This window comes from Trachemys scripta, chromosome 4, assembly GCF_013100865.1.
Source record: "Trachemys scripta elegans isolate TJP31775 chromosome 4, CAS_Tse_1.0, whole genome shotgun sequence".
NCBI classification, from domain to species: domain Eukaryota; kingdom Metazoa; phylum Chordata; order Testudines; family Emydidae; genus Trachemys; species Trachemys scripta.
In genome coordinates, this window is record NC_048301.1 from 93,756,708 (window position 1) to 93,780,437 (window position 23,730).

Sequence of the window (23,730 nt, forward strand, 5' to 3'; positions counted from 1 at the left end):
CTTCAAAAATCTTTATTTTGAAATAAGTTGTCAGTCCTCTATTCATAGTGGATGGCCTAAATTGAACTTAAGTGGTGCATAGTCTCCACTGATTCTGCTCACCCTCTGAAAAGGGGTGACCTTTGCCCACAGTAAAATTAGTGTCTATATCTGATAAAAACCAATTGAAAGTAAGTAACTCCAACATTTTGCAAGTAATTGCTGTCCCTGCTCCCTTAGAGTTCACTTGACTGAAGCAGTATGGATTTGATTCTGTATCCAATACATAGATCACATAATGTGTACAATTAATGGCTGCATTGGTGCAGCTGATTTATGATCATGTAATGTGAAAGTATTTATTCACTATGTCACCCATCTGTGAGATTCATTGATGCTGATCATCCCACTGTGTTACATATAATCAGGTGACCTGTAATTCCTTAAATATTTATATCATCAGATCAGCTACATCAAGATGGTAAATTCCTGCTGTAATGAATCAGATCTAATTACAGTTGGATTGCTTTGCCATTGCTATACACATCTAACTGAACATACTTCTGACTTGTCTTCATACGGTTTACTTTCAGGATATGCTAAGCCAAGATGAAATGCTGAATGACAGCAGATTTTTAACACCTACCTTTGAAGACTGGAGATGATGAACATGACCAAGAACATTGCTATACCTCACATGTATCCAGAGAGCTGGCTGATGAAAGCTGGGTGCTATATGCAGAAAATAGCTTAGGCGTTTCTGCCACTGAGAAGTGTAAAATATATATGAGGTTTATGCAGCAACACCTTACACATAAAAATACCCCTGTGCTCTGTGTTAGGTATTTTTACATGGGCATTAAGAAAAGCTATGCAAAATTATTCCTCATCATCCAGAGAGGGTAAATTGGAAAATGATTAAGACTAGTAAAAGATTTCTTTACAGATTTAGGATGACTTTGTACAGTGGATTTATGCACTGTTACCTGCTAAATTATCTGTTTTATAATTTTGTACTTTTATAATTAACTTGCAATGTAGCGATAACATAAGTAGAATATGCCTCTGTCACAGAATAAGGGTCCTCTTCATATTAAATGATAGTGACGAGGATGATACTTTGACAATTCCAGTGACTTTTTATCATGCCATATGATTCATGGTGCAGCAGATGCTATCTTGGGATCTGACAGACACTGGTGCAGACAGTTGTTCAGTGAACCATTGCTGAAAAAGCTGGTCTGATTTAGAGATAGAATTGGCTTTAGGATTTTGAGACTCCCTAAAAAGAGGAAGAGACTTCATCCCTCATTCTTTCTTCCTTCCTCTGCACGTCTCCTTGTCTCTGCTTTCTCTATCCTGATTATATCATTGGGATGAAGAGAAAGGACAGATCACCTTTCCCCCTTCTTGAAGCCCTAGCAGGTGGGTGTGTTCTTAGACAGGCCAACAGAGAGCATGCAGATCCTTACTATGCTCTCTCTGCAATGAGAAATTTGCTCACAGCAGGAAATCCCACAATCCCATCTTCAGTTTGAGACTGCAAAGGAAACAGAGACCTAAAAGTTGGCTTTTCTTAGAAAATGACTAACACATGACTTCAAACAAGCACTTTGTGTGTTAGTGGTTGTGGAACAGGCAGAAAATTCATTTAACTTAAAATGCACATTTAAAATACCAAAATAGTGCATACCACCCTCGCTACAGATACCTCAAGGTGAGTGCAATAGAACTTTTAGCCCAGTACATGGTTTGCCTTATGACTGATGAAAGTTCCTTGTACAACTGGAGTAAGCGCCGCTGAATTTTGAGTCAAAATGACTAGAGCTATAAAGCACAGTTTAACATGTAGTGTGAAACTTAGCACAGATGGTTAGAAAACCATGAGGAAGTGATAAACTCCAACCCCTTTGCTCTAAGACTTTGCTTCCTGAATTGCATTCAGCATACTATAAGCAATGTAAATATATATATAGATTCCACATACTGGCATGACTGAGATGTGGTTAGAAACAAGTTGTAATATTTGCATGTGAAAATTTTCTTTTTTAAAAAAAAGACAGTTACTGCAGTTACACTTTTCCCTTAACTGTTCGCTCTTCATTCCAGCCTCCTATATGTGCTTATGTAGAGCACTATCCTAATGTAACTGTAGCAAACAACTCTAGCCAGTGTGACATTCAAAGGGTCGCTAGTTAGGAAATGCTAGGTAGTGCTGCTGCCATTACCTGGTGTTAGTATAGCTTATTGCTGAGTATAGATTGGCCACATCAGCTCTGCAGCTCCACAGATTTTAGTGGCATCGTGCTAGCATAGCTGACAGAGAAACTTGAGCTACATATCTCAGGATGTGTTGCAATGAATCCAGAAGTGTTCTGCTCCAAAGGAAATTAAATGATGAAATATAACGAGAGATTGACTCTCCCTTGCATATGGATCTAAGGAAGGGCAAATTATGAATGTTTTATCATCTCCAATAGGACATAAACGTAGTGGTGCAGTTCATTTCTGGAGACCTGATTATCATCCAGGTATAGAATCACAAAAATATAGGACTGGAAAGACACTTGAGAGGTCATCTAGTCCAGTCCACTGTACTGGGGCAGGACTAAATACCATCCCTCACAGGTGTTTGTCATTGGAGGTTTTTAAGAACAGCTTAGACAGATTCCACAACTTCCCCAGATACTTTGTTCCTATTCTTACACAACCTTACAGTTAGGAAGTTTCTCATGTCTAACCTAAATCTCCTTTGTTTCAGTTAAGCCCATTGCTTCTTGACGTGTCCTCAGTGGTTAAGGAGAACAATTTAACAACTTTTTATGTATTTGAAGACTTATGTTCCTCATCAGTCTTCTCCTGGTTTTTTTCAATCTTTCCTCTTAGGTCATGTTTCCTAGACCTTTAATTGCTTTTGTTACTCTCCTCTGGACTTTCTCCAATCTTTCCTGGAGTGTAGTACCCTGTATCCAGAACTGGACACAATACTCCAGTGCTAAGTAGAGAAGAAGGAATCTCCTGTCTTGCTTATGAGACTCCAGCTAATACATCCCAGAATCGTTTGCTTTTTTGAAACAGTATTATATTGTTGACCCACAGCTAGTGATCCACTATAAACCCCCAGATCCTTTTCTGCAGCAGTCCTTTGTAGCAAGTCCTTTTCCATTTTGTTTTTGTGCAACTGATTATTCCTGCCTAAGAGTAGTACTTTGCACTTATTACATTTCATCTTATTTCAAACCATTTCTTCAGGTTGTCAATATCCTTTTGAATTCTAATCCTGTTCTCCAAACCTCAACCCCTCCCATCTTGGTATGGTCTCCTCAAACTGGAAGTTATACCTACCAGCTCCAGTGCAGACATACCAAACCAGTGAGGGCTGCCCCTGGAGCTGGAGGTACCTGGCAGTCCTGCTTGCTGCACGTAAAAGCTAGATGTTATGCCTGCAAGGCCTCCTTCCATGTAATGCTGCCTAACAACCCTTCTACCTTAAGGTTGCTCTTCAGCTGTCAGCCAGATAGACTGACAGGGCTGTATGGGCCTCAACAGGGGTCCCCCAGGAGTGGGGCTACAATGTTGACTCCCCACATACACATTCACTACCACGGTACCAGCAGGATATTTTGTACTGGGCAATTCCAAAAACAATCTTGACTAGGTGTTGAAACAGAGATTTTATTTTGGAATATATATATAATGGGCTTGAATTAAACACTGTCTGAGGGTGGGTTACTGGTTATATCTCATCCCTTGTGGTTGCAATGAGGTTTTATTTTGTGTGTTATGATGCTAGACCATGTTTGGAAATATTTCTCAAGGGTATGTCAATGCCAGACATGCCTCTTTCAAAAGAGCTTAAAGTCTGGCTGTTTTCACTTAAGTGCTATTCAGAATGAGTAAGGGGTGGCCCTTATTCAATAGGACTAGTTAAAGAGCAAGATATTACTCAGAGTAAAGATGGCCTAATCTAGCCCTTACTGTACAAGCTTCAGAGTGTGACCCAAGTGGGGAAGTGAGACTTGAACTGTGGTCATAGAACTGACTTCGCCTAAAGACTAGTTAACAAGTTTGTGTATAAATCTCTATGATGCTAGAAATTAACAGCTAATTTCCACTATGTCCATTGTGCAAAATGAGCTTTAATGTATGGAGACAGCAGAACTGTTTGATAAGTGAATAGGACTTTTGAAAATCCCAACCTCTAACAGAGATCAGAGTTAGATTTTTAAGTAACACTTTTGATAATTCTCCCTGTTTGTTTGAATACAGGGTTATTTTAGTGTACTCTGTGCACCTTAGATTAATCTGCCAGTGAATGTGTAATTAAATTTATTTGTTTTGTATGAATGTTGACTCAGTGTACACTGACAGAGCAGAGAAGGGTAGTTTTGCACCCTGAGATGTTTCAAGCAGGCCATACTGTAAGTATTATTATTTTTAAAAATCCAGTTCCAGTGTGTTGGTTTGTGGACTTAAGTGTTCTGTTAACTTATATTTGAATACTAGAGTATCTTATTTGATATACAAACGCTGACCTTTGGGGCATCAGACTGTAATGAATAAATGCAGTATGTTTGTCTATATTCCAGGTTGACTCTGTGTAATACATTTTAGATATGCCTGGGCAGCTGGTCTTTGGGGAATTTTAAAGTTTATTCATTCACCCCCATTTGCTCTTCAACAGTTAATGAGAGTACCCTGTCTTGAAGTACAGGGTACTTGTACCATGCCCAGAGTACTGGGTAGGGATTTTATATAAAATACATCTCCACCCAGAGAGGCAATGTGGCTAGAATACTGATGAAGTCAGAATACCTGGGTTCTATTCCCATTTCTGCCAGTGACTTGCTGAATGCTTGGGTATTTCTATTAACCTCTGAGTGTTTGTTTCTATTCTGTTGTATCTATTCAATGAGCATACTCACTTTGAGAAAAAGTCTATGGCTGGAAAAATGCTCCATAACAGCTAAGCGTCATACATAAGTGTAAAAATCTATTTAGTCAATTCTTTTGCATTTCATAAAGGTTATAAATTTCACCCTCAAAATGAGTGAGAATCCTTTAAGTGTTATAAAGCTAAATGATGATAATACTTACAACAGTTTTAAAATGTTAATAAGTAATTGCTATCACAATGAGTAAATATGCAGTGTTCTATTTCTTAGTGTTTTTTTCTAAAAATAAACAGAGGTAGAATGGACAAGAGGGGGAAATTGACAGGTTCAAAAGACACTTCAGAGAAGACACACCAAGAGCTTCTCTTTGCAAGTACATCTCCTCTAGGACAGAATCCTAGCCTCAGAAAAGTCTATTGAAGTTTTGCCATGGACATCAGTGGGGCCAGGATTTCATCTCTGCAGTCCAGCTTGCAGCCAGGGAATGAGGGAAGCCATAGTGCAGGCTGGTGAACAGTGCACCAGTTAAAGCCAGCTCTATGTTTGCCACTTCCCAGGGAAGATGATGATTCTTAGCTGCACAGCCTAGTCCACTGGCTCTCAACCTTTCTAGACTACTGTACCCCTTTTGGGAGTCTGATTTGTCTTATGTTCCCCCAAGCGTCACCTCATTTAAAAACTACTACTTACAGACATAAAAATACAAAAGTGGCATAGAACGCTATTACTGAAACAATTATACAATAAATAAAGTTGGAATATAAATATTGTACTTACACTTCAGGGTATAGTATATAGAGCAGTATCAACAAGTCATTGACTCTGAAATTTCAGTTTGTAGTGACTTTGCTAGTGCTTTTCACATAGCCTGAACTAAAATATTTAGATGAGTTGCTGTACCCATTGGAAGACCTCTGTGGACCCCCAGCAGTATGCATACCCCAGCTTGAAAACAACTGGCCAAGATAACAGCGAAGGAGCATTGGCCCAGGTTGTCTGGAATCAATAACAACACACATTCTTGAAAATAATTTGGCAAAAACATAAGCAAAGAAAACTTTACAAAGGGCCCTGACTATGACTCTCCAAAATGAAATGGTATTAAAAGTGCTCAGTCCTCAGTGGCACTAGGATCATCGCAACTTGTAAGACAGCTGGCCTACAAGCCTGAAGCATTTTGATCTCTGTTTGCTATGACTATTATTGGGATGGTGGACTGAGTAGACTTAATCAGTGAGGTAATAAAGAGCAAATTTTATTGGTCTCAAACATCTGATTAAAAACATTAAGTGGTACTAGGTAAATGCAATTTTCCAGTCAGACAGATTAAAAACAGATCCCTGCCCCACACTTTCTAAGCTTAAGGCACAAGACCGTACAAACCAGCCCTGAGATGGTGAATGCACAGTCACAAACTGAAAAGTGTTTGTGAAGAGATATATAGTAAAAACAATGACGATTAAGGGTCCACAGAATGAGTCATGTATCTTGTGTGTGGAAGGACCCGGGCTCTCTGTGAGCTGAGGGGTGAAAACATTTTCTTTTGGGGGAGGCAAACTTCTGAAACTGCTCACAGCACATGTACTTCATGGAGAGAACAGTATTTCATAAGTACTGTAACAATGCTCTGGACCTGGATTGGTGGGGCCTGCGCTTCCAGGTGGATTCTGTGGCCTCAGAAGCTCACTAAGGCCCTCACTATGACCTCCCTTTCTCAGTACAGGGACAAAGGTCACAGCTTATTGAGCTACTTTCATCACAGGCCAGTGTGGGAGGATGGAAGGTGGAATACCCACAGTCTCTCTTGCTCCTTAGAGCTCAGTAGGCACAGTTTGGCCTCCTGCCTGGACCAAAGTCTGCTTCCCCTCTCAAGGGGATCTCTGTAGAGCATGGGGGGGAAGGGGGGAACCCTAATGGTAGCAGCTGTTGACAGCTTTCCCTTCACCACTGCTTTGATTCGTGGGGCCACTTCCCCATGGTCCCCTTTTCCTAGCTTCACCCTTACCTCAGGCTTCAGCAATTCCTCCTCTTCAGCTCCTTTCACCTGGGCTTCTCCCAAGAGAGTTGGAAAGGAGAGCTTTTAAAGCAGTATGAGTAGGACCTTAATTGGTTCCAGCTGTCTCCATTAGCCTAATGGCCTTAACTGACCCTTTGCCAGTTAACTGAGGTCAGGTGCTGGCATTAGCTTAACGACCTTAAGTGGTTGAAGTGACATCAGGTGTCCTGATTGGCCTAGAGTAGCCTTTGTTTGGCTATCCAGGGAACAGAGACCTGCTCATTTTGAGGCTGAGATACCTGCCTTCCACTACTCTTATATCCCTTCTGGTCTGAGTCAGTCACAGTACATATAACAACAATAGATGCTTATATTGAAGTTCAGTCCAATGTAAGGCAGCAATGCAGTTTTCAGTGACTGTCAATCATTTCCTCTTTGTAGAGCAGAAATCTAAGTACTGGCAAACAGGAGGGATAGCTCAGTGGTTTGAGCATTGGCCTGTTAAACCCAGGGTTGTGAGTTCAATCCTTGAGGGGGCAAAAATCTGTCTGGGGATTGGTCCTGCTTTGAGCAGCGGGTTGGACTAGATGATCTCCTGAGGTCCCTTCCAACCCTGATATTCTATGATCAGCTGAATTTTTTTAGTAAAAAAGGGAAGTATCAGAGACAGGGGTTGGCTTATGAACAGGTATAGAGAGGGAGAGGTGGGGACACAGCCCCTCCCCCAACAGAGGGAGCAAGGAGAGCCAGAAGGGAAGAGGCAAGGCCAGAGTCTCTCCCCCCAGCCTCTGAAGCAGCTAAAGCTCCAGGGCTGGCAGGCTGCGGCCTCACCACCCGGCCCTGCCTGCTGGCGCACGCTACAGCCAGGCCAGAGACATCCTCCCTGGCCCGCTCCAGCTAAGGTGGGATGGGGGGGGGTTACGGGGGGGGGTTGTCACAGGAGTTACTCCCCTGACCCCCAGCTTCTCCCCCCTAAAAAATTTCCCCACCAGTTGCTGTCCTGGCCCGTCAGGGTAAGCAGCTGACATGTCGGGACACTTTGTTTACTTAGGTTTACCTCCGTGCCTGCGGACGCTCGAGTTAAACAAACCGTCTCGGCCTACCAGCGGCATATTCTGATGGCCCGGGAGCCAAAGTTTGCCAACCCCTGAATTATAGGGTCAGCTTATGAATGGGTCATAAAAATTTTCCATTTTTACTTATCCATGTTGGGAGGGGGGTCAGCTTATAAATAAACCAGCTTATGATAGAGTATATATACCTGAATAACATTCAATGACTCAGCATGAAGGTTAACATTGAATCCCTGAAATTAAATTTTAGATAAAATTTCACTCTAAAATGAAGATTAACAAAACAGTATGAGCAGTCATGAGAATTTCTTCATGCACTTTCACTGTCCCTGAGCTACTGCAATTTCTTCCCAGACCAGATTTCTTAATCTATTTTGCTGTTTTATGGCAGCACACTCCTAAGAAATAAGTAACTCCTCACTTAACGTCCTCCCGCTTAACGTTGTTTCGAAGTTTTGTCACTGCTCCATTAGGGAACATGCTCGTTTAAAGTTGTACAATGCTTCCTTATAATGTCATTTGGGTGCCTGCTCTGTCCATTGCTTGTAGGATTCTATGGAAGAGCAAAGACTTTACAAGGGAGCATAGTACAAGTTCCTCTTCTCCACCTCCTCTCCCTCCCAGCGCTTCCTACTTCGGACTTTCTGAGAGGGAGTGAAGAAGGGCCGTGTCTCCACTTCTCCCCCTCCCTCCAAGAAAGTCCTAAGCACGGCCAAACAGCTGTTTGGCAGCAGGGAAGTGCTGGGAGGGAGGGGGAGGAGTGGGGACGTGGCATGCTCCGGCGAGGAGGTGGAGTGGAGTGGAGTGGGGATGGAAGAGGCAGGCCTGGAGCATCCCCCGGCAAAATCGGCGCCTGTTCTTCTGGGGGGAAGCTGCTGCTGCGCAAGGTGCTTCTGAGCATCCTTGCCTGCCTCATTGTCTGCAGAGGGCTGTGCCTGTGTGGGGTAAGCGAGGGGCACCTTCCACCCACAGTATACTGTACAGTACTGTACAGTATATAATGCCTTTTGTCTGCCCCAAAAAAATTTCCTTAGAACATAACCCCCGGCATTTACATTAAATCTTATGGGAAAATTGGATTTAACATTTCACTTAAAGTTGGATTTTTCAGAAACATAACTACAATGTTAAGTGAGGAGTTACTGTATTCTTTATCCCCTCTTTCATACAGGAAAGAAATTAATTTATTCACATTGTAATTAATGGATTACATGTAGAGTCTTGTCACACAAATCTTGCGTAAGTTAGGAAATAGGTTCAGAATTTAAGACAATTGTAGGCTACTGAATGTCAGTGCTATACCCAAGTATATAATTAATAAAATAAACTGACCCCCCCACCCCCCTATCATTGGATACAAATTTTATCTCATAGCAAAAAAGGCAGAACATTTCAGGGCAACTTAATGTCGGGTAGCTAGAATCATTTGGCCTTTAACTTTGTATATTAACACGCTCTCCATATTATAGTTAGCCAGATATGCATCTCCATGTCTTATTGCTTAATAGAAGATATTTAAAGACTATTACTTAAGCTCTCAGTATTAAAAACATTCAAGGTAACAGAGGCAGAACAAAATTACTCAGCTGTTCAATAAAACCCTTAATTATGACTATGAAAATTGCAATCAACTTACATTGTTCTAAAAGTGCTGTAGCAAATGGATTATTTCTGCATGTGAATGAGATGTACCGCATTGCATCAGTGTTAATAAGCGAATGTGTTATCTTTGGGATAACCAAGTTTTTCCAGATTGGGCTGACACGCAAACTGAATCATAGGTGGAGGCCCACACATCAGAATAAGAGTCTCTCTGCCTGGAGGAGGGAGGTATGCTTTAATCATGTCTGCAGTAATGAAGCCAGAGCTATACTTCCAATCTGAAACAAACAAGGAATACCATTAGTACCTTACAACAAATTCAAACATATATTCACACTAAAGGTCCCCATCCTGCCCCTCAACATGACACCAACCACACACACAGACAAATATCCCTATAGAATCAGCATTAATACCACATTACTGTAAGCAGGCACTTGACAAGGGTAGGCTCAAAACCCTGGACTACATCCACCCCTTGTTAAGTACAGACTTGTCTAGCAGCAGCAAGAAGAGTATGCAATAAGCTGCAGTGAAAAGCAGGCTGCTTCGCACTGCAGCATGTACCTACTCATGGCAGTGAAAGGTTCTAGCAGAAGGGAAGCAGCGGGGAAAGGCTCCACCAGTGAGAAGCTGCCATTCTCCCTGCTGCCTCTCCCCCTACCCTGGGGAAAAGCTCCGCCAGTGGGACACTGCCATGAGAGGCACTGCTTGGGCATGTAAAAAGCCATGTAGGGGATATACCCTAAGGTTCTGGCATATCTTTACTCGCTTAAGTAATGCTTCACCATCTACCCATGCTGCTTTAAGTGTAGACATAGCCTAGGTCTGACTGCATTGAAGTCAAATATTTAAAATCAACATAGCTGTGATCACTTACACCAGCCATTAATTTGGCTCACTGTTTTGTGAGCTAGATACAGTAGAGTTCAAGCTCTAGCTTTTTGTTTTCCCTCCCAATACAGTACTACATAGAAATCCACAACTGATTCTTTGTGTTTGTATTGTGCAGTTGCACCCTATTTAAAACTGACCTACTGTAAGTGGCACTTGTACGTTTGCCTGTTGTGCCCATAGCAAGTACTAAGCAGAGACGATGCCAAGGTAACATGATTCTGCTGATGAAATGAGGAGGGAGGGACACAGACTAGACAAAGCAGCAGAGTTGTGTATTTTGCTGAGAAGTCCAAGAAAGTGACACTTTACCCTACTAGTATAATGATAAACATTTCATTTCACTATCCAAAGCTCCACAGGTAATGGTTGCACCATTCAATGGAAGTTAATTATTAGTTCCTGTTTTCTAAGGTTTACAGAACAGCTCCCTGCTTTGGTAAGGTTGTCAGATACTAGTAAGTTTGCTAGGAGTGCTCAGATACCATAGGAATGGATGGCTGGATATTGTAGCAATATTAGTAGGAAGAAAAACTTGTGGATACAGAAAAGAGGGCAGAAGAAAATCAAACACCAGTAACTTACCGTGAGGAGGTCTGTCCAATGTATACCGCACTTTAAATTGATCAGGGTGATTCTTGGCTACCTCTTCTAGCTCTGCTCTCAGTAATATGTCTTTTTCAGTCTGTTTAAAAAAAAGGGGGGGGGGGAATTGTTTGTCACCAGACCATATCAGTGCACACAAGTAACATGGACTAACATGGCACTTACTTTATTTTCAGCAGGAAGGAATCAGAGTTTTCCTCATTTATCAAGTCAGTAGACAAACTGAATTTTTCTTAAGCATATGGTAGTTTATAATTTTCTTCACTGTAAATCCAGATTAATAGTAAAAACAAATCAGATTTAAACAGCAACCTAGCTGATACTAGTGTTAAATAGTTAAACAGCCAAATGCCAAGAAATTCAGAATCAAGATTAAAACTCTTTAATCCATTTGCAAAGATTAGTCTTGGTCTCCCCACCAGTGGGTTTTTTCGCATATTACGAACATGGCAGTACCTAGGTGTAACAGTGAGAGTTAAGAACAGGGAGTGAAATCCTGACATCCCTGAAATCAATGGAGCTAGGATTTCACCCACAAACTTCAGTTCAGGAGTTCGGGGCTTCTGACAGTTTTACATGCACAAACTCTTTGTACATTGTACTAATATGATTTCTTAGGGATATTTTTTTCCTTTTTGTTGGTTTAAGAACAAAAGAAACCGAACTCAGGACAGTGTATGAGAGCAGATGCAATAAACCGTAATGTCTCCTGTAACTTCTTATATAGATTGTTTTTAAATAAACCATGGCAAATCACATAGCAGCCTTGATAATCAAAGGGAGTTCTGCATGTGAAATAAATGGACTAGGACCACTTGCTTTAACATAACTGTGTGGCACTTATGCATAATACAGATCAAGAAAAAAATCTTGTGATTCAGGGAAGTAATTTTTCAGAATTAAATATCACAACAGTATCACCAGTTCAAAATCCTCCTAATAGTGTCCCTGGGGTAAAAAAGAGGGCAAACAAGTGACACAATATACTTACCTGATTAGCAAAAAGGAGGTAACATTTTGTATTATCATTAGGATCCTTTGTGATGTGACGGATCAGCTGCAACATCGGAGTTATTCCTATTCAAAACAAAAGACAATTATAGATGAGCTTTTCCTTTTAGCTCACACGAAGGCTGCATTATCAAGCAGTATGGCAAGCAGATTTCAGTGCAAGTTTTGTCTGCATGAAGCCACAAGATCAGGCCCATAATATCCCAATTTCTGATCCATGTCAGGTGTAAAGTTTCTTCTTTTTACTCAAAAAAGCCACAAAGTAACACTTTACCTAGTGCTTTACTAACATTAAATAATAAACACTCTGGTAGGATAGATAAAGTAAATATTATAACCTCATTGTACAGAGGCTAAGTCAGACTCAGAGGTTAAGTGACTTGCCCAAGATCACATGATAAATCAGTTTAAGAACCAGGACAGAACTCATGTGAGCTCAGACCAGATCTCTCTTTCTCTGTATTGTTATGATTATTAATACTGTGGCAATATCCCACATCTGCTATCAGAATCAGGAGCCTATTGTCCAGGGACTGTAAAAACAGGAGAAAACAGTCCCTGCCCTGAATATCTTAGTATAAAGAGGAAATCCACAATGTTCAGTACATAAATACATAGATGAACACTTTAAAATAATATGTTCATTTTAATCAAATGGAATGTTAAAATATTACATCCACATATCAAAGAAAGCACTATTAGGCAACAGATTCAATTGATAATGGAGAGAGAACCTTTAGTCACAAAATAAATTAAACAGAAAATGTCTAAATAATCATCACAACCCTCTAAACCTCTATTTGCTCTCTCACGAGGTTCCTACCCTCAGCATAACAGTTTCACCTGTTCCTCCAGCTATCATCCCAAGATGCTTTACAAACTTTCTGTGTGCTTCAGACTTCTTGTCAGGCTTGATAACAAAGTTACCTGGAAGAAAAATTCAAAACTTACAGGTAATTGAATAAAGTATAATAGAACAAACTTATAAATTAAACAGTAATAAGTCACCAGGACCCCAGATGGCATTCAACCAAGAGTTCTAAGGGAACTCAAATATGAAACTGCGAAACTACTAACTGTGGTATGTACCCGATCACTTAAATCGGTTTCTGTACCAAATGCCTCGTGGATAGCTAATGTGACACCAATTTTTTTAAAAAGGCTCTGGAGGCAATCATGACAATTACAGGCCAGTAAGCCTAAGTTCAGTACCTGGCAAATTGATTGAAACTGTAGCAAAGAACAGAATTATCAGAAACACAGATGAACACAGTTTGTTGGGGAAGAGTCAACACAACTTTTGTAAAGAGAAATCATTCCTCACAAGTCTATCAAAATTCTTTGAGAGGATCAACAAACATGAGAACAAGGTTGATCCAGTGGATATAGTGTACTTAGAGTTTCAGAAAATCCGCCTCAAAGTCTCTTAAGCAAAGTAAGCAGTCATGGGATAAAAGAAAGACAAAAGACAGAAAACAAAGGGGGAATAAATGGTTAGTTTTCAGAATGGAGAAAGGTAAATAATGGTGTCCCCCAGGGATACATTTGGAGACCAGTCCTATTCAATATATTCATAAATGATTTGGACAAAGGGGTAAACAGCAAGGTGGCAAAATTTGCTGACAATACAAAATTACTCAAGATAGTTAAGTCTAAAGCAGACTGCAAAAAGTTAAAAAGGGATCTCACAAAACTGGGTGACTGGGCAACAAAATGGCAGATGAAATTCAATGTTGATAAATGAAAAATAATGCACATGGGAAAACATAATCCCAACTCAACATACAAAATGATGGGATCTAAATTAGCTGTTGCTATTGTGGATAGTTCTCTGAAAATGTTCAATGTGCAACAGCAGTGAAAAAAGTGAACAATGTTAGGAACCATTAGAAAAGGGACAGATAAGACAGAACATATAATACCACTATATAAATCCATTATATGCCCACACCTTGAATCCTGCTTGCAGTTCTGGTCACCCCATCTCAAAAAAATAGAATTGGAAAAGGTATAGAGAAAGGCAACAAAAATGATTAAGGGTAAATGACAGCTTCCATATGAGGATAGATTAAAAAGATTGGGACTTTTAAGCTTGGAAAGGAGACAACTAAGGGGGGATATGATGAACAATATGGAGAAAGAGAATAAGGAAGTATTATTTATTCCTTCACGTGACACAGGAACCAAGGGTCACCCAATGAAATTAATAGGCAGCAGGTTTAAAACAAACATAAGGAAGTACTTCTTCACTCAACACACAGTCAACCTGTAGAACTCATTGCCAGGGGATAGGCAAAGTTGAAGGCCAAAACTATAATGGAGCTCAAAAAATAATAAGGTGAGTTCATGGAGAATAGGTCCACCAATGGCTATTAACAACAATTGTCAGGGATACAACTCCATGCTTTGGGTGTCCCTAGCCTTTGACTGCCAGAAGCTGCGAGTGGACAACATGGGGATGGATCACTCTGATTGCCTGCTCTATTCAGTCCCTCTGAAGTACCTAGCATTGGCCACTGGCAGAAGAAAGGAGACTGGGCTAGATGGATCTTTGGTCTGACCCAGTATGGCTGTTTTTGTCCTTATGTTCTTAAGGGATACAACTGCTGTGGAAGTCCAATTGTTGGAGTTGGCAACCTGATACACAGGGACAGATCTTCAGATCCGGCCAAGCTGTGCTCAGCTCAGGCCAAGGTGGAAATGGTAAAAGTGGCTTTATGCCCCCTTTGTAGTCTCCAATCTCACTGCTGGACAAGGACTAGTTTAGCCATAAGCATAATTTAGAATAGCCTTGAGGCTCCTCTGAACAATTGCACCTAGATGCACCAAAAGGTCATCCTGCAGCTGTGGACTCCTGAAGCACAGTGGCCACACACCCTACACTGAGAGCTGGGAATAGCAGCAACTGTCACCCAGGGATTTCCCCTGAGGAAATCCTCAGGAGGCTAATTAAGTCATCTTTATGATCCCTTTGCAGCATGGGAGAAAAGCTGAGGATCTGGCCTTTTATAATGTTAGTGTTCAACAGACTTGCACTAAAACATTAACAGATCAAGAGCTTTGAGCCATAAGACCCTGCAACGAATACAGCAATTAAATATATTAGTGTTCTGCACACTCAGATCAGGCCCTTTTTATTATAGTAATTTATTCATCTCTAGATACCTATATAGCTAACAAGAATCCAATTAAACCCTTGGCATTGACCTAAAGGCCATGTGACCTTGACCCCTAGTATCCAGGGGTCAAAAAAAGCTACATAACTTCTTTTGTACACCAGTGGATACCGCTGCTTTGGGGTAATCAAAAAAATAAGACACAGCTTGTAACTCAATTCAGATGCCACATATCTCCAAGAGTCAAACAGAAAGCCTCATGATGAACACTTTACAAATGCGCACACTGATAATAATTTAACAGATTTGTAACCAATGCTGCAGAGTTGCTGTTGTCTATAGCAATCAAAGTGCAACAGAAAAGTGTGAATTTGTAACTTATGTGGCTCATTGAGTCCATCCAAAAAATAAGACTCATTTGTACTTTATTAGGAATAAAGGGCCTGATCCTGAGAAGTGCCAAGCACCTAGAGCTGCCACTGAAATATATGGAAGTTTTAGGTGTACAGTCCCAGTCAATCAAGATCAGGGCAAAATCCCTTGTACTCTTTTACAACCATCTTATGTGAGAGTCCCTCAACACATCAGTCCCTCTCACTCCGAAAGATCCTTGTCCAAGACAAGCTTGTTTTAAAACAGGGCAAGCTGGCTTGCCGCCAGGGAGGTACAGAGCGGGAAGGATGTGCTTCCCAGAGGAGCACTTTAAGATTTGCAGCCTGAGCATCTGGCACAAAGATTAAAAAACTCTCAGCTACTTCAAATACATTTTTCTCAGTGATACGAAACAATATGAATGTATCAATAGAGAAGAGTGGATTTAATTACCCTTGACACGAGGGCAAGTGTTTGAACAGTCGCAGTCATCCCATTCCCAGACAAGTACAAAGCTCTCATTCCCCCACATGGTCACACTACAACAGGCGCTAGTCAAGAACACTGGGCGAGAACTCCCAGAGGAGAACTTTGGGGCTCTGCTTGCCATTTCATTTCAAAAGAAATGAGTGTCCCAATCTGGAAAGCCCTCAAGATTTAAATTGCTTTTGAAAATAACTAGATTCCCCCTCCCTCCATTTTAACATCACAGTACCTGTCCCCTTGTATACAAGGAGCCCGTTTGGCCCTCTGAAGTCAATGGTATCCCCAACAGTCATGCTGTTTAAGTACTGGGACATCTTCCCGCCTTCAGGGAATTTGGGATTGACATTTTTGTAGTAGACCTGAAAAAAACACAACAATTGTTAGTGTTTCACCATTTAGCTATCAGATGGCAATAGTGTGTTTTCAAAAACATCTTGCATAATACACTGGACACCTGAAATGAGACCCAGAAAATCTCTTGTTCTCAGTATTCGTTTGTGCACTGTAACTGGAAACCACCACAGTGCAATAAGCAAAATGCTGCTTCATGCAGCTGCTGCTGTTCCATCCATAACAGGCAGTGTAGCTAATGGGAATGTCCATGTGGACTCTAATCACTGCATCTATATCCCTCTACCTCTGCAACACCAGTCTCAAGTGACCTCCATCACTACTCTCCCTCCAGAAAATGGCAGGAGCTCCTTTTTTACGTCTCAGCATTCAAAAGGGCTCCACCATAAAGTCCAGCGATGAATATTGTCTTAAATATTGCCTTTCACCTTCAAAACACTTTACAAATGTTAAACCACTAACAAATTCTCACAACACGAGGAATCAGAACAAGAGCGAAACCCAGAAACAAAGGAGCAAACAGAAGGAGAAAGTGGATTGCCCAAAGGCAGACAGAGTCAGCATTAGCATGGGGATTAGAAAAAACTCAGGAGTCCAGGGACCAAACCACAGTGCACTCTACAATCCACACTAGCTTGAAAGGTTCCAGCAAAGGATCCTATGAATACTCCTGCTCAAAATCTTCCAGGATTCTAACATTGAATCAGAAAATGCAACATTCTTTCATGACACTGCACCATGTATGCAAAGCTCTGCAAGTCCATTTTTCAATTATGCAAGCATTCCAGTGTTTCACCACCCTCCTGTGACCTAGGGGTCACAGTGGACGAGAAGCTGGATATGAGTCAACAGTGTGCTCTTGTTGCCAAGAAGGCTAACGGCATTTTGGGCTGTATAAGTAGGGGCATTGCCAGCAGATCGAGGAACGTGATCGTTCCTCTTTATTCGACATTGGTGAGGCCTCATCTGGAATACTGTGTCCAGTTTTGGGCCCCACACTACAAGAAGGATGTGGAAAAATTGGAAAGAGTCCAGCGGAGGGCAACAAAAATGATTAGGGGTCTGGAGCACATGACTTATGAGGAGAGGCTGAGGGAACTGGGATTGTTTAGTCTCCAGAAGAGAAGAATGAGGGGGGATTTGATAGCAGCCTTCAACTACCTGAAGGGGGGTTCCAAAGAGGATGGAGCTCGGCTGTTCTCAGTGGTGGCAGATGACAGAACAAGGAGCAATGGTCTCAAGTTGCAGTGGGGGAGGTCCAGGTTGGATATCAGGAAAAACTATTTCACTAGGAGGGTAGTGAAACACTGGAATGCGTTATCTAGGGAGGTGGTGGAGTCTCCTTCCTTGGAGGTTTTTAAGGCCCGGCTTGACAAAGCCCTGGCTGGGATGATTTAGCTGGGAATTGGTCCTGCTTTGAGCAGGGGGTTGGACTAGATGACCTCTTGAGGTCCCTTCCAACTCTGATATTCTATGATTCTATAATCACAAAGGAAATAAAGGAGAAAACAATCTAAGATTGCTGCATTACCATAGATGGTTTGGGGAATGTGCAAGGCAGATTCTTAAAGAGTGTGTTATAGAAGTGCAGGCTGTAACATACTTCTCCACAATGTAAGAGCAAAGCAAGGCTATCTACTTCTCCACCCACCCTGTCTAACAACAATCAATTCCAGCACATTTTTAAAGCTGAACTCTGTACAAGAATCTCATTGTGGAAAACGAGGGCCTTGTGCTCATGCCAGGAGTAGATGCCGACTAGCTTTTCTTCTTCCACTCCTGCTGCACCTAGAATCCTCTCAAGGGCTTCCTCTCTCCTTCTTCATTAAATTCAGGCTCCTCATTCATTCTCATGGCCCTGCACATCATTTCCCCAGCCTCCATCTCTGCTCTCATTTCATTTAATAACCTTCTGCACCTGTCTCCTCCCCATCCTAGCTTCAAACCTTATTTTATTCTACCCTCTGCACAGCCCACAGTTTCAGCAACCAAATGCTCCCTCTCCTCCTCCAAATGTCTCCTTTAAACCCACCTCTTTTTGAAGCCTTCCTATGATAAACAGAGATGGGCTGAAGACAGTTTTCCTATCCCATGAATTTTTTTTTAATTTCCAAAGTTTTCCAGTTCCGAGATTAGGTCCCCAGCCTTAAAGCAGCTGAACTGTGGCCCCATATTGATTATCCATCTGAGCTTTTGGAGAAGGCAACCTTCGCCGGATTCTGATTTCACACGGATTTTACACTAGTGTAACTACTGACTTTAATTTATCCCAGTGTGAGAGCTCAACCAGGCCTTTTGTCTTTCTATGCATTTTGTAGAGCACTCTGCACTTATGGCATTCTCCAAATAATAATCTTACTAGAACAACTTCCAATCTTAGAGAAGTGTGGTGGAATTTCTCTAGTGAAGCTGAAGTTAGCAAGCACCTTGTCACTTATTTTCTACTTACATGTAAACCCTATCAATGGCAGCAGCATAGTTTTAGGAAGAACAGTCCTTAGTTAATCATTGCTGAAGAAGTAGCAGAGAAGAGCTCCTGACTCCATTTTATTGGATACCGTGCTGAAATAGTGACTATTGTTTTCTTCTCGCTCTCAGAGTTGTGATGGCAGATTTACTAGCGAGATTTATATCATTTAAAGGACATTGTGGAATAAGCTGGTGTTTCAAATTCCTAACAGCCAGGTGTCACATCATAAAAACTGCTATCACAATTGGCAGCCTTGTATCAATCATCCTCTCATCCCTAAAGAATGAGGCACCAAAAAGACATCCCTCTCAAAGGACAGGCATTGGTAGGGAGCTGTAGGGAGAAATATGCAGTGTCCCCCGCTGTACCTATTCAACAGATAAATAGGCTTCACTCTCAATGTCTAATACCCAGCACCTTCCAGGCTCACTAAATACACTTTAAAATAAATACTAACCTGGAGGACTTTTGCCATCAAATCACCGTATTTTAAGAAAGGTCAAATTTTGGGCATAAACTACAGTGTTTGACAGCATCACTTTAAATGTCACTGAAATCCAATCCTCTCCTTCCTAAGGCAAGCATTGCCTTCTACACTTGGATAGTGAACATGTCCAGTTAGATTAAATTATTTGTCTACATTAAGGCAGCTAATATTTACCTTTATAATTAAGTCAACATAACCTTTTACTTCATCACTGGAAACTGGAGTGTAGGCCCGGATGACAAGATTACCATTGATTTTGGAAGAGAGGTAAACATGCTGGCCTAGGGAGAAAGAGTTACAATCTAATTATCACTTTCAGGACTGGGGAAGAGAAAACAAAAAGGATGGAGTGGGAAATAAGGAATCTAAATATATACAATAACTCCAATAAAAACATTAGACGCTAACCACGATAGGCAAATCCTGTTGGCATACAGAACTTATGTCTCATCTACTCATACAACCCTAGAAACATTCTTCACTACATTTAAGTCTAATCAAATAAATGCTATTGTTGAGAATATATTCTATATCGTTCAATATGTATATTTACAAAATCCATGGTTATCGTAACACCATCAGAAGTATGCAATACATACATACATACACACACCATATGTTATGATGGATAAATTTATGCAATCGCATAAATTCCTTTTACAACCATGAAATAAATTGCTGAACTATGTCATGTGGGCTATTTTGTCCATCTGTTTTGTACATCTTGACATTACCAGTACACAGACCCTAACCCATTTCTTCCAGGGCCACCTCAGATATTGAAAAAACACTTTGCCCATTGTGGCTCTTCCCAATTCATGCCAATAAAGCAATACCATGTGTAAATCTACAATTCTAGATCCCTATTATTGAAAAACTAATATAGATAACAGTCACTATTTCTACTGGACAGAAGATTTTTGCTTTGTTGCAGTTTAGACAGTAGAGGGGATACAATTTTATCAAACTATTCCTAGTGTCACATCTCCTTTTCTCTGGTCTAGTGGCTGGGCCCATGGTTAGAACAAGATGCTGCAGACTCTACCCATGTGTCTTCACATATAACCTACAGGTATAGGAGAAAGTCCTACAAATGTATATTTGTGAAGGGGCTCGGTTTAATACATGAGTCACCCTATATTTGGGATTTATGAAAAAATGAAAGAACAGTAATTTGGCTTTTGCTGCTGCTCCCAGCCTAATAGATAGCCACACGGCCTCCGTTCCTTTTCCTGTTTGCCAGTACTAATCTACGGTTCTTGTAGCATGGTATTATACAAGAGAGAGAGCTTGTCCAACAATGCAGTACCATGGATGCCTCTAGATGGAGTTTTTAATACCTCACCTTCCTGAGCCCCAAATTCACTACGCTTAAAAAAAAAAAAAAAAACACACCTCAGGGCAAAATCCTAAATTTACAAATAAAAATCATCCCAGGAAAGAATTTCAGTATTTACCTATAGGTAGCCCTAATATATGATCCGGCGACGGAAGCCCAAACCTGAATTTCTTGGTATCGTGGCTGATCTCCTGACGGAAAGCAAAGAGATGGAGAATAAACAACATGGTATTAACAAGACAGTACAGTATCCCTCTGAATTTGGAAAACAGCACAATATTCTTTGGTGAAACTACTGTTCATTACAATGCAAGCCAAAATCCAAGCAGCAAGTCGTAAACAGTTTTGACAGGGAAGTCTAACAGTTCATCTTTTTCTAAGCCTGGTTATGAAGGGCCAAATCTTGAAGTCCGCTCCCCTCCCCCGAAGCCAACAGGAAGGCAATTTTTCCTGATTAAGGACATTGTGACAACTTCAGTCTTACAACAAAAATCTTTAGATTTTCTCTAATCAACATGCATGCTCATTGTACCTCTGACGTTTCCTGATCTATGACAGAACTGGCATGCCTTCCTTAATGTAAATGTGTAACTCCTACTTCCCACCAATGCAAATTCTAAGGGTACATCTACACTACAGCGGGGAGTCGATTTAAGATACGCAAATTCAGCTACGTGAATAGCGTAGCTGAATTCGACGTATTACAGCCGACTTACCCCGTTGTGAGGACGGCGGCAAAATCGACTTCTGCCGCTTTTTGTCGGCGGCGCTTACTACCACCTCCGCTGGTGGAGTTAGAGCGCCGATTCGGGGATCGATTGTCGCGTCCCGACGGGACGCGATAAATCGATCCCCGAGAGGTCGATTTCTACCCGCCGATTCAGGCGGGTAGTATAGACCAGGCCTCAGTGTATTAAAAGAAAGATATGCCTCTGGATTAAGAACTGTGCATCCAAAGAAACAAATCCAATTACTTATTCTTTTGAAGGGGTAATTAAAGTAAACACTAATTTTTGCATTATGTTTTAGGAACCAAATTTATGCAACATCTAGAAAAATATTCCAAGACATTTCCAGTAGCAGCTATGAATATGAGATGTTCCCCAAATACTTTAAATACTTAATGACAGAGAATCCTGTCTTAAGTAAACCCACTCAAGGAACAGGGAAGATACAAGATCCGGATGCCATATAAAAAGTTTATTACCAAGGGTGATGATAAAATTGTATTGGAACACCCATGGAGATACTTTAAAGGGGTTGTTTAATACTAAAAAATAATCTTTTTTACTTTCTATCCAAGGACCTCAAAACATTTTACAAACATTAAGTATAGACATGCCTTCAAACCACAACACTCACAATTGGAAATCCCAAAGTTCAGGGATGTTCATATCAGAGTTCTGAGCTAGCCCATTATTACCACAGAAACTCTTTGGTTCCAAGTTCAAAATTTAAAACCTCCACTCCCAATTTCAGAGATGAGGGGATCTGTGTTTGAGTCCATCTCTAATTATGCAAACTTCACAACACTCCTGTGAGATAACTTAGCATTATGGATCTTCATTTTGCAGATACGGACAGACAAAACAAAGACTCATTGAACTGCTCAAGATCACACAGTGAACCAGTGTCAGAGCCAGGAAAAGAGGACAGATCTAACTCCAGTCTGGTTGTGGTCATTAGACCATGTTTCCTCCCTTAGAAAGTGTAGGCTGCACAATCTAAGTGATCTTCACAGAGCAGTTTGGCAGGATTCTGAACAAACCAAATGGCTTTGGTCACCTCTTTCTTTATCAATGGCAATGGATACTTAGTGTGTGGATCCTGTAATGTAATGGGATCACTCTTCCTCTGGGATCTCCTAGCCTTGAAAACTAACAGCAAGGCTGTCGCGGCAATGACAACCACAGCAATCAGCAAGGCCAGGTCCTAAAAAAACGAAAACAGATTGTAAATGACATCAGAGGCAGCCTTCGCTCAGTCATTGTTTTAGTGCATCAAATGCTTCAGCCTCGAAGGGACACAGAGAAAGTGGCCCTGGGCACGTTAATATTATGGCCACATCGTTCGGACGGACGGGGGGCGGTGGGCAGCTCCCGGGGAGGCGAGGATCTGGGGCTTCGGAAATGTTGAGAACCTGCGGGTGCCGGACAAGAGACAAACACACAAACTGAGCATCCCCCTCACAGCCCCAGCCTCCATTACTGCCCCCCCCCCCCCCCCAACGCTCCTTTGCGCTCTAACGCGGCTCCCCCCGCTGACCGGCGCTCCCAGGAGTTTCTCAAACAGCCCCAGCCCGGGGGCAGGCTGCAGAGGGGTGGGAGCAGGTGCCACAGAGCGCAGCCTGCCCTGCACGCCGGGCACTGCGCCCCTCGTACCGCGCTCGGCTCCATGACTGCGGCAGGCAGCGCTCCCGACCCCAGGGCCACCTCACTGTCCCGAGTCCACTCCCGCTCCGTCCGGTGCAACCCCGAGTCCTGTTCCCTGCACACTCTGCCCAGCCCGTACAAACTCCTCCCGAGTCCCGCCCTGCACACACCCATCAGTGCAACCCGCTCCAGCCTTGCTCACTCTCTCCAGCCCGTGCAAACTCCTCCCGAATCCCGCCCTGAACACACACACACACACCCCAACAGTGCAACCCCCTCCCGCCCTGCACCCTCTACCCAGCCCGTGCAAAACCCTCCCGCCCTGCAGTCTCCCCCTCCGCCCCCGTGCAACCCCCCCGTCTCTCCAGCCCCTGCACACTCCCTGTTGCACGCTCCCACCTCTCGTCAGTATACTGTCCAGCCCGTGCAAACCCCTCCTGCCCTGCAAGCTCCCCCCACCCCCATACACACACTTTGCCCCATGCAAGCCTCTCCTCTGTACATGCCCATTGCTCCCTCACGCCACTGGAAAACCCCGCCCACACGTTTCAACACCTCCCGACCCTTGGTCCCCGCAATCCTTTCCCCCTCTCCCTGCTTCAGCACTGTGCTAGCAGCTAGACTATATAGGTCATTTCCATCAATTTAGTTGATACTATCTATGGGGTTATGCTGGCACAG

At 42.1% G+C, this 23,730-nt stretch overlaps 2 protein-coding genes across 4 annotated transcripts in view; one reads left to right on the forward strand and one right to left on the reverse strand.

Annotated features, from left to right (window-relative positions):
• Positions 1-5,026, forward strand: part of PPFIBP2 (PPFIA binding protein 2) — a gene marked incomplete in the record, with an annotated part of 211,032 nt that extends 206,006 nt beyond the window's left edge. The window contains 1 exon segment of the mRNA XM_034769948.1: positions 573-5,026. Within this exon segment, the coding sequence (XP_034625839.1) occupies positions 573-644 (72 nt within the window).
• Positions 1,381-23,225, reverse strand: LOC117877142 (NADH-cytochrome b5 reductase 2). Of its 3 annotated transcripts, none has more exons than XR_004645626.1 (10): positions 23,059-23,218; positions 22,463-22,609; positions 20,796-20,868; positions 19,513-19,619; positions 16,260-16,389; positions 12,900-12,983; positions 12,037-12,122; positions 11,025-11,124; positions 9,580-9,823; positions 1,381-1,519 (listed from the first exon to the last, which is right to left on the reverse strand). XR_004645626.1 is itself a non-coding variant. In XM_034769953.1 (9 exons), exons 1-9 carry the CDS (start codon positions 23,071-23,073, stop codon positions 9,651-9,653), a joined length of 915 nt encoding a protein of 304 aa, XP_034625844.1. In that variant the 5' UTR covers positions 23,074-23,218; the 3' UTR covers positions 9,076-9,650. The 3 variants fall into 3 exon arrangements, 1 of the variants encoding a protein (XP_034625844.1); XR_004645627.1 differs by lacking the exon at positions 1,381-1,519 and adding an exon at positions 11,211-11,309 and having other exon boundaries at positions 9,784-9,823; positions 23,059-23,225; XM_034769953.1 differs by lacking the exon at positions 1,381-1,519 and having other exon boundaries at positions 9,076-9,823.
• Positions 23,226-23,730: the final 505 nt, after the last annotated feature.